Source organism: Apus apus, chromosome 17, assembly GCF_020740795.1.
Source record: "Apus apus isolate bApuApu2 chromosome 17, bApuApu2.pri.cur, whole genome shotgun sequence".
NCBI classification, from domain to species: domain Eukaryota; kingdom Metazoa; phylum Chordata; class Aves; order Apodiformes; family Apodidae; genus Apus; species Apus apus.
Genome location: NC_067298.1, coordinates 2,465,322 through 2,476,249, shown reverse-complemented (window position 1 = coordinate 2,476,249; position 10,928 = coordinate 2,465,322). Strand labels below are relative to the sequence as shown.

At 59.6% G+C, this 10,928-nt stretch overlaps 1 protein-coding gene across 1 annotated transcript; it reads right to left on the bottom strand.

Moving 5' to 3' along the window:
- Positions 1-442: 442 nt before the first annotated feature.
- On the bottom strand, positions 443-1,108 carry RNF222 (ring finger protein 222). Its single transcript, XM_051634704.1, has one exon. The coding sequence runs from the start codon at positions 1,106-1,108 to the stop codon at positions 443-445; it is 666 nt and encodes a 221-aa protein (XP_051490664.1).
- Between the last annotated feature and the right edge of the window lie 9,820 nt (positions 1,109-10,928).

Below are 10,928 nucleotides of genomic sequence, written 5' to 3'. Positions count from 1 at the left end.
CAGGGACCCCCAGAAGCTCCACAGCCTGGCAGCCCTGATCCTTCCATGTACAGAGCCCTTGGCTGTCCCTGGGCTTCAGGGACCTGGGTGCCATGGTCACAGCCCACCCGGAGCTGGGATGGAAGGGAGGGACCAGTACAGCCCCTGTCACGGGGTGTGGGAGGAGAGAGCACCCTCTCTGCTAAGACACTGGAGGAACCCACCAGCAGGGTCTGACCTGCTATATTTTAACCAAAAGAGGCAGAAAATGCCAGCAGTGACACTGAGCCTCCAGAGATCTGCAGAAAGGTCTGAACGTCCATCTAGTCCCTGGCCAGGTGAGAGAGCTTCACCTAAAGCTGCTTCTAGGCTTTCTCCAAAGGTCTTTCCAAAGAGGTTCCAGCCATAGCTCTGTCCCAGCATCAGCAACATCCCCCTGGTACCCAAGCTGATCCCATCCCTGCTATGAGTCCCTCTTCACCAGCAGTAGCCAAGGCAGCACAGCTGCCAGCATGGCCACGGTCAGGATGAGGAGGACAGCCAGGGCGATGGGTGACTGGCAGCATTTCACCCCCAGGGCTGAGCTGGAGGACATGGAGCTCCGTGTTTCTGCTCTGCTTCTCCTCCCCAGGGAGCCACAGTCCATGTCCACCAGTGGCATCCCATGGTCGCTGATGACAAAGATGTGGGCTTCCCGTGCCAGCTCTCCTGGGACCCCCTGCGTGTCCACGGGGCTGTTCCCTGTGCTGCAGCACCGGTCAAAGCTCTGCACTGGCATCACAAAATGACTGGGCACCACCAAGGTGTTGCTGACCTCCGTTTTGGTCAGATGGGACAAGGAGGAAGGCGACAGAGGCATCTCCAGTGTCCGGGGGTTGGTGCCTGCCTTGGGTGGCCACAGAGCCTTCTTCTTGCTGAGGAAAGTCACGTAGCGACAGACGGGGCAGATGATGCTGTTCTGGACCTGGCCATCCAGCTTGGTGGAGAGCAAGCACTTCACCAGGCAGTCGTGGCAGAAGGTGTGTCCACAGCTGAGCCTGCGGTGTGTGGCCTCCAGAGGGTGAAACTTCTCATAGCACACGGGGCACTCAGCTGGGGGACCCTCCTTGGTGGACGAGGTCTCGGACATCCCTGCTCTGCGGGGGCTCCTCAGCTGTGGGGAAGAGGCAGGATGGGTTAGTAAGGGTCTCAGCTGCAAGGATTAGCATGATCCATCTCTCCATCTCTCCTCCTCCCTGCTCTCTTGTCCCTAACAGAGGAGGTGGATGCCTCTAGGCATGGTCTCAACAAGGCCAGGCATTTCCAGGAGCATTAAGCCTCTCAGCAAGGCCCCTGAAGCAAGAGAGAGGTGACCCCAGGAGCTCAGCTCCAGAGCCACTGAGAGCAACCATCTCCGGCTGCAAAACCCCATAGGAAAAGGCTTCAGCCCCTGGGTGGAGCTGGGTGTCCCTGCTGGGTGCCAAGCCCAGCTAAAGCAGCTGGTGTCACGAGTGCCCCTGTGCTCTGCCACCAGCTCCGGGTGCGTGAGAGCTGAGAACTTCCATTCCACAAAGAAACCTGCCGAAGAAAGGGAGGTGCTCCCACCCCAGGAAGCACAGATGGGCCAGCAGGAGCAGGGGGTGGCCAGGTTGGTGGGGCAGGCAGGAGCAGAGGGCCCCACAGGGGGGGAGAAGGAATGAGCCGTGCCCAGGAGAGGCAGCCAGCACCCATTGCCACCACTGCCAGGCTCCTCGCAGCGGCTGCAGGATGTCCCGGGCTGGTGGCCAGGCCACCAGCATCTCCACGCCGTGTTCCTGGCTCAGGCTGGAGCTGGGGGCGGGCAGAGAGCGGCGTCCCCTGTTAGTCAGAGCAGGCAGGGCAGGGAGAGCCCAGCCCGCGGGGTCCGGAGCATCTCCCGGAGCAGGGAGCGCCCACATGTGGGCTGCAGGGAAGGAAGAGGGGGCAGAAAAAGGGTGCAGGGAGATGGGAGAAGGGAGGAGGGAGGAGGGGGTTGGAGAGAGGAGGGATGCTCAGCTCAACTCCTTCCTCTTAGTCTAGCTCAGGGGCTCGAGCTTCACAAAACCAGCAGGCTTTCCAGACCTTGCAGCGCTTTCAGCAGACCAGCCTGGTCTGCACCCCCTTTTCTCCCACATGCTTTCAGCCGTGGGTGTCCTCACAGCTGCTTCTGGAGGTTTTGCCACCCCCTCCTTGGCTGCCCCCTCCTCCCCCCCCCCTTACATGGGCACCGTTCCCTGCACCCCAACAGCCACACCAATGCAACCAGCCATCCCCTCCCCACGCAAGAGGAGAGAGACCTGGGCTCCTGCTCTGGTTTAGGGGCCACCAGGGATTTGATGCTCCCTGAGAGCATTGCAGAAAGACACCCTAATCCCGTGCCCCAGCTCCTCCACACCCCACAGCCCCCTTACCTGCTGCAGGGCACCAGGACAGGGTCCCCTCCATGCACTGTCCCCAGGAGAGGGGCTGGCTGTGCCCCAGCACAAGCTGGGGACAGGACTGGGTCACCTCTGCAACAGGGAGGTGCTGGCCCCGCGTTCCAGGCGGGGACTTTACGCAAAAGCTGGAGCAGGGACAGGGACAGCTCCCGGGGAGTGAATGTGGAGGAACTGGTTCAGGTTTTAAAGGCCTTGACATTCACCTGGTTGGCCAGGGAGTGGGTGAGGAGCTGGCATCAGGCACGGGAGGGCAGGGACAGGAGGCAGGGTCCTGCCTGCTCTCCCTGGTGGGATGGGAGGCTGCAGCTGGGTCCATCCCTGGGGTCAAACCCCAAAGAAACAGGTGCTAAAGGGGATGCTGGGACCCCAACACCCCCTCCGCCCCCGAGGCTGCAGAGCAGGGGGAGCTGCAGGATCCTGCACCAGGGCTGGGCTCCTGCCAAACGCTTCTCACTTCCATCCACCACTGCTCCCCATCCCTCCCTCCCCTGGGCCACCTCTTCGTCCCTGCACTCCCACCCCATCCCCCAAACACTCATCACTCCAGCCCTGCTCTCCTGGTCTTACATGGTGGGACACTCACCCAGCCCTGGTGTGGCAGTGTACAGCCTGACAGACACACTTGAGCAGGCTCGAGGGCCACTGCCACCTCACCCCTGCCCTGGGGGGTTTCCAGCACCTCTGGGAACTGTGCACCAGGCAGCAGCAGGAACCCTGAGGGCTTGGGCCAGGCAGCAGCCCCATGCTTGGCCATCTCAGCAGCTGCAGGTGGCTCTTGAGTCACTGTTAGGCCAGGTGTGAGCTGAAAACCCACATACAGAAGGTTCCCTGTGGCCTTACCCATGCCCCGGGGTGCTGCCCATCCCTCCCTCGACCACCAGACAAGAAGCTGAAAGGCATCTTCCCTGCACAGCCTTGCAAAAATTGCCAGCAGGGTGGATCACTCCTGCCACAATCCCAACTCTTTCTAGCCACCCCTGCCACCCCGCAGGCTGGCCAGTGGCCATGGGGATGCCAGCCCACACTCAGGCTCACTGAGCAGCTCCACAGGGATCTGGGTGCCACTTGTTGCAGGCAGAAGAGATTCCCAGAGCCCCGGGGTGACCCCAAGGCACATGCCTGCATCTCTTCCTTAGCTCTGGCTTTGCCCATGCACCCACGGGACCTGTATTTGCACCATCAAGGGGCCCAAATGCCCAGGAGGGTCTGGGATGTCCAGCAATGGAAAGCTTCAGGAGAAACCTGGACATAGCAGGGAGTCTTGCCTTGGGGCAGAGGGATGCTCCACACAAGCATTCCCAGCCCTTTCCTCCTCCAAGCCTCAAGAAGATGCCCAAGGCTCTGCAAGGTCCATGGGACAGGCAGAAGAGGAGCCAAAACCCAGTGAGATGGGCCCTGGAGCTCCTCTGTGGCAGGAGGGTGGTTTCACGTGGCCAGGTGCTGTGGCAGGGCTGCAGGCGTGGGCAGCAGTATCAGTGGCTCACGGGCACAGTGGTTACAACACGGGGCTGGTTTCTGGCAGGAGAAAGGTGGGTGCAGCCCCACTGGGATGCCTTGTGCACTGGGGCAGCTGTCAAAATGCAGTTGCCCTCCTCAGGGGGAACCCATGGTGGGAGACTTCTGCTGCAGAGGAGGTCTCTTGAGCCATGAAGCCCTTGGTGGAAGGAAACCCAGAATATGTCAAGACCTTCCACATCTCTTCTTAGGATCAGGGACCAAGCCACTCCACTCATTACCCCAGTTTTCTTGACACAGTCAGAAATGGAAACTGAAACCTCTCCAGACAGATTGTGCCAGGGCTGAGGTTGCACAGTCACCCCTGGGGTAAGTGTTCCCATCAACCAGCTCTTCCCTGAAGCTGCTGGAGATGTCAGGGCTGCTTGCACCGAGATCTCCATCCCTGGACCTGGGCCAGCAAGAGCAGATTTGGGGCAGCCAAACATCTCCCCAGCTTCTGTTCACTCTCTGCCAGCACCAAGGTGAGGTGGAAATTCCTGTTTCCCAGCTTTGAATGCTCTTCTCAGTTGGAAGCTATGAGCTCAGGGCTCTATACATAGGCACTGGAAAAACGAGTCTGTCTCCCTGTGCTGCTTTGACCACGCCAAAATCAAAGGGGTTTTGGCCTATCAGCCCAGGCTTTGTCAGCAGTTTTGCTCTCTCCTGAACTTGGCTTTTCTCTGTGCCCTTGCCCCACACTTCCACATGTGGCAGCATCTTCCCTGAGTGGCAGGACTGAGTCTGCTGGTGCCCACAGGACAAGAAACCAGGTTGAGGGGCAAAGCAAGTCCCTAAATGCTGCCTGTGTTGTTGTTTTTTCTGGGGCTTTAAGAAGTTCAGCTCACGGACAGTGTTTCAGACCCTTTGAACCCAATGCAGGGGTGAGGTCTCCAGGATCCTTTCATCCAAGTAGGTGCCAGCAGGCTCAGCTCCAGGAACCACAGCTGAGACCTTCTCTGCTCTGGGGTCTGTGGTTTCCAGTGAACAAGGGGCATTTCTGACCCAAAAGAGGACAGAGCCCTGGCTGCAGGGTTGGGGTGGCTGGGGTCCCTTCCCTGAGGTGGCTTTGGGGCAGAGCTCTGCAGCCCTTCACAAGGACAAGAGGACACTGCAGAGCCAGCCCTCATCTTCCACCCAGATGTTTCCTTCTCAGTGACCAGGTGGGGAGGAGGGAAAATGCCATTAGACAGAGCTACATGTAAGTGCTTATTTTCAAAGCACATTTCAAGCCAGAAGATTGATCTATATAAGAGCCTGGTGCCAGGCAAATATTCCCTCTAGGTCTCAATATTTCCCTATCAAATCCATGCTGCATTCCTCCAGATCATAACAGATAAAGCAGGGACATTTCCAACCAGCAGAGACATGTCCCTGCTCCCTTTACTCAACCACGGCCACGATCCTGGGGAGAAAATCCCAGATTTATTCCTGATGCCCAGGCTCACGTGGGGAGCTTTGCCAGGCAGTCTCAGCCTACCCACAGGGCCTGTGGCTGCTGGAAAGGCTGGGCCTGGTGAAATTCCTGCCTGGGGAAGTCTGTCAATGAGTGACTGCCAAAAGCTGCAGGAGGGATCGCTGTGCCCATGTCTATGTTCTCCTCTCTCAGCACCGTGAGGGGTCCCTGAAACGGTGGCAGTGGTGGCTGGTACCTCTGCTGGTGGCCTCAGTGTGTCCACGGGGAAGCTGCAAGGCAGGTCCAGCTGTGGTGAGGTGGGATGCTGCCCCTCCTGCCTCTCCTCCAACTCCTTTCCATGCTGGGCTGGTTACACCATTAAACCATGTGCACCTTTTCCCCATTCCCCTGGGGCCAGCACGCCTGCCCCACCTCTCCCAGGGGACAGCCAGTCCTCCCAACGTCCCCTAGGTTTTTCCTCTGCAAAACTTGACCTGCCAAACTTGACACCCAGCAGAAACTCGCCTTCAGCTTTTTGCCGTGCCCAGGAGGTGGTGCTCTCGGCTGTTCTTTGGCAGCTCTAAAGAAATGTTCGAGGTGCACTGGAAAAGCCCTGAGCTTGCCCCTGCAGAGGTGCCAAGGTCTGGAGCTGGTGGTCTCCACCGGTTGGGACGCTGCCTCTTCCCCACCGGGATGGATCTGCTCCTCCTCCTGCCCATCAGGAATTTGGATCCAGCCATTTGATGTGATAAAACACATCAAACACATCACTCACGTATCAAACTGGGCACATCCCCCAACCTTTCTCTGATCTGTTTTCCCACCAGATGCTGTGGGCTTTGCAAAGGGACCTGCATGGTACCTGGGCATCACAGCCCCAACTTGTCCCTGTCTCCCTGCTGCTGGCAACAAGCATTCCCAGGAATGACCCTGAACCTGGTGTAAGCCCTTGGAGCCCTTGTTCTAACACCAAATGTTGGGGGCTTGTCCCATCCAGCCCATGTGGAGCCATACAGCCCCCAGTGCTTAGGACCTTCCAGCACCTGGGAGGGCAGCTGCAGCCTCCTTCACCCTGGAAAGAGGTTGGAACAAAAGGGGATCCATCTCTTCTCCCAGGCAACAAGTGACAGAACAGGAGAAAACAGCCTGAAATTGTGCCAGGAGAGGTTTAGGTTGGGTATTAGGAACAATTTATCCCCAAAAGGGTTGTCAGGCCCCGGCTGCCCAGGGCAGTGGTGGAGCCCCCATCCCTGGAGGTGTTCCAAAGCCATGTAGATGTGGTGCTGAGGGACATGGCTCAGCAGTGGCCTTGGCAGGGCTGGGGGAATGGTTGGATTTGACAATCTTAAAGCTCTTCTCCAAGCAAAGCAACTCTGTGATTTGATGATTCCAGGCTTTTTCCCCACAGAGGTGCCCTCCACCAAGCATGGTGTCAGGTCCCTGCAGGAGCTGCCTCCAGTGAGCCAGAGCAACCCAAATGTAACCCCTGAGATGATAAGCATGGCCAGAGTTACAAGACAGGGAGGACAAGATCTGGCCCATAAGCCCCTCCCCTGGCCTGAGGCTGCCTTCCCACATTCCTCTTCATCTCCCTGGCCCTGGTCCCACCTCACATCCCACCCCATGCCCTCTGGGATGCTGGTTAATGGGGGGGGGGGCATTGCAGCAGTGTTAATCCATGGCATCATGTGTATCATGGAGAAACAATGAGGCTTTGAAGCGAGGGGGCAGATGTTGGGGGAGAAGAAGGCTCCTATTCAGTGGCTGCAGCCAGGGCAGGCAGCTGCCTGCTTGCCTGCACTCAGCCAGGGGTCACTCCAGGGGTCTTCAGGAGACCCTTCCTGGGGAGAGGGCCAGGATGGGGAGCAGCATCTCAAGACCCAGAAGGGATCCGTCCTCAGATGTAATAGTGGCATTCAATGTGGCCAAATGATGGCAGATTGTCCCCTTGCATGTCCCCCCACCCTGGTGAGCACACCAGCCCCTCAGGGGAAGCCCTGCTGCAGACCCACCGTGGTCCCTGTGACCTGTCCCTGCTGTGCCATCAGCCATGCCATCCCAGGGACATTTTACCAGCAGTGTCCCCTGCAGCAGGGGGCATTGCCTGACTCTGCACCATCCCCTCTGGCTGCCTGTTGACCAGGGAGCTCCCTCCAGCCTTATTCTGTGGGGGAACAGTGCAGAAACCCTGCAATGTCAATAGAAAAGGACTCTGGGGTCGGGGATTTGGGACCCTTTACCAAAATGGGATGTTCCCCGTGGTTTTGGCTACCAGGGTGTGCTACAGTTTGGGTTTTTCTTCCAAGCAACAGCTCCTGGAGGGCTGAGATTGCAGAGAGGGGTCTGCCTTTAATGGGAACAAGTACAGGTCAGCTTCTAGCCCTGTGGCGACACGTCCTGGAGCCACACAGAAAGGAAAGGCTCAATAAAAGAGGCACTAAATACTCAGTTTGGGTTCATTTAATGTTGTGGGTTTTTTTTTCCAGGGTCTTATGACCATGCAGTGAGTGTGGTGCTGTGAGTGGGGAGTTTGCAGGTCTGCTTGCACCCAGCACAGAGCAGTGCCCAGGTCCCTGGGCTGTCCCTCACTCCATCCCAACTCCTCCTTTCCCCTGTGGCTCCAGACCCTGGGGGCTGCTGCTGGCCCTGCAGCCCTGCCAGGTTGCTCAGCCATGGTGGGGGCAGCTCAGGCACCACTCTGCCTTGCCAAAAAGCAAATCCTTCACCAGGCAGCTGAGAGGATCCGTGCAGCACCCAGCTCTGCCCTGACTGCTTCAGCTGGATAAGGCACACAGGCAGACAGGTTCGGTGTTGGTGGCACCAGGGAGATGCTGGTGGCCTTGCATGTCCCACTGGGATTCATCCCCTTTCTGGCTGGGTTGCTCCCTTCTCAGTCCCCCCAGCCTGTATGCTCCTGTGTTCCAGTCCCTCTCCAAAAACTAGTCCCAGGGTCTGCTTCTTCCTCTTGCACTTTCACTTGTGTCACTTTAAGGGGATACCAAGGAGCATGTTGCTGGGCCCCACGTCTGGTATAATAATTCCCAGCCCATGACTGATCTCTCAGGGATCCACACCCACCCTGTATCCCACCTTTTGGGGCTATTCCCCCCACGGGTCTCCCTGCCCCATGGCACAGCCCTTGAAAATACACAACCCAACCCTGTTCCCGTGTCCCTTTGCTCACCCCACGCCAAAAACAACCCCCAGCAGCCTCACACCCAGACCGTGGGACAGCCCTGACTCCTGCCCTTGTCGGGTCCGCCTGTTCCCGTGAGAGACCCACCCCCCACCCCCCCCTTTCCCTGAATTGTGGCTGCCTTGTCTCTCCCCGGGCTTTTGCTGGCGAAATACAGAGCGTGCTCAGGCGGCAGGAGACACGGTCGCATTGTGTGGCTGCTGATGCTCAGTGACTGCTCCTTTGTGCGCCTGGGAGCGCCGAGCCCCTGGCAGCCTGCACGGGAACTGCCCCGGCGTGCCACGGGCTGCGGGAAGCAGCCACCTCGAAGCGAACATTGCCTTCAAAATCAGTGTTGAGCAGGCAGGCACGCCGGCCGGCTCGGGAAATGCAGCCCCTGCCAGGCTGGAACGGGAGGAGGGTGGGAAAGGCAGCTTGGATGGAGCTGGTGACATCCATCCCTGGTCCTGGAGGTGCTGGAGGGTGTCAGCAGCTGGGACAGTGGTGCCACCGGGCCCGGGGAGAGGCAAAGGGTGTTTTGTTAAGCTAAGCAGCCAAGCCTGGGAAAGAGGGACCAAAGAGCTCAGGTTGGGGTTTAAAGGATCCCACCAGAGACAAAAGAAACCAGGCGTGTGTCACCCCCGGGGAAATGAGTGTAGGGTTGCACAGATACACCCTTGGCTCTCTTATGAAGATACTGAGCAGCCCAGGGGTTGGCACGTACCGTGGGGTGGCGTGGACCCCTGCACCCTGCAGCCAGATGCCCAGAGCTGCAGCCAGATGTGCAGACAGCCCTTGCACCCCCACGGCTCCCCTGGCTCATTTCCTTGCAGGTGGGCACACCTCTGGCCCCTCGGAGGGGCTGCTCTGTTGAAGCTGAAGAGGGAGGAAAAAACCTGCACCCAGCCGCTGTGGGATGCAGGGAGCAAACAACGCCGGGCAGTTCCTTGAGGCTTCTGAAGTGCAGTGAGGCAAGGAGGGAGGAGACAGCTCCCCGGGCAGTTTGCCATCGGGATGAGTTCTCACAGGACGCTGTGGCTTCTCTGGCAGCCTGTCATTGAGGAGCCGCGCGTGGCTCGGGGCCGCGCTCCGCCGCACGTCCGGGCTCGGGGCAGCATTTGTGACCTTCTGTGACACCCAGGTCATACAGGGTGGGCTGGGAAGTCCTGCGCAGGCCCCAGGAGACATCCACGGAGCTGGCTGGGCACCCGGCTGAGGAGGGAGCAGTGCGTGCTCCCCATCCTCGGCTGGTCCGCAGCCACTCATCCCAGCCACCACGGGAAAAGGCGGAGCAGCAGCCCTGGGTAATCCTGTGCACGGGTGGGCAGGACGTGGCAGGGGAGAGAGATCTATGGGGATGGGTGTGGGGACAGAGGTGGCCTCGGTGCCCAAGGAGGACACGGGCTTGTCCCCACAAGGGCAGCTGGCACGGCCACGGTTTCGGCCACGCCGCCAGCAGGGTGGACCCGCTGCAGGGGAAGGATGAGGGCACCTCAGCAGCACCGCCTGCTGCTAATCACAAGGCTGGCCAGCTAATTACAGAGGGCAGGAAATGAAGGATGCAAAGGAAGCTGAAACATGAGGTCAGCAGGAGGGAAGGTGGGATGAGGGGCAGGTCCCGTCCGAGAGGCAGCAGGGAGGCAGCCAGCCCTCCCTGCCCGTGGGGCTGGGGGCTGCAGGGCCACGAGGGCCAGGACACTGGGCAGCAGAGGAGCAGGAAAACGCTGCGCCAGGAAAGCTGGGAATAGGAAAACCAGGATGGACAGGGATGGTCTTGGAAGCTGCCCTAAGCTTAGCCTGGGGGTCCCTGGGGGGAGGGTCGAAAGGCTTCAGTGCACAGGGAGTTTCCCGGCTGCCTGGGATCCTCCGGGACAGGGAAGCCGTGTGAGGAGCAGGGCAGGAGGTGGGAGGGTGGATATTGGAAAAAAAACTGCTTCACAGGAAGAGTGAGGAGGCCTTGGAACAGGCTGGCCAGGGAGGTGGCGGGGGCACCATCCCTGGAGATGCTAACAAAAGGGGAGACGTGGTGTTTCCTGTGACGGTTTAGTGGCTGGGGGTGTAGGGGGGATGGTTGGACTTGGTGATCTTGAAGGTCTTTTCCAACCCTGAGGATTCTGTGATTCTATGCTGAGGGACAGGAGGGGGATGGATGTTCATGGCCCGGTGCCTGGCTCTGCCGGTGCCCGGCTCTGCCCTCCCGGGGCACGGCGCGGCGGGGACGGGGCAGCTCCCGGAGGGAGAAGGGCGGGACAGGCGGTGCCTTGTCCGGGGGCCGCGGAGTGAGGGTCTGGGGGTGAGGTGTCCCTGGGTGGGACGGGAGCCACAAGCCGGGGGCTCCGTCACTGCCCGTCCGGGCGCCCGCCACACCGGGACATGGGGACACTGGGACATGGGGACATTGGGACATGGGGACATTGGGACATGGGGACATCGGGACATGGGGACATGG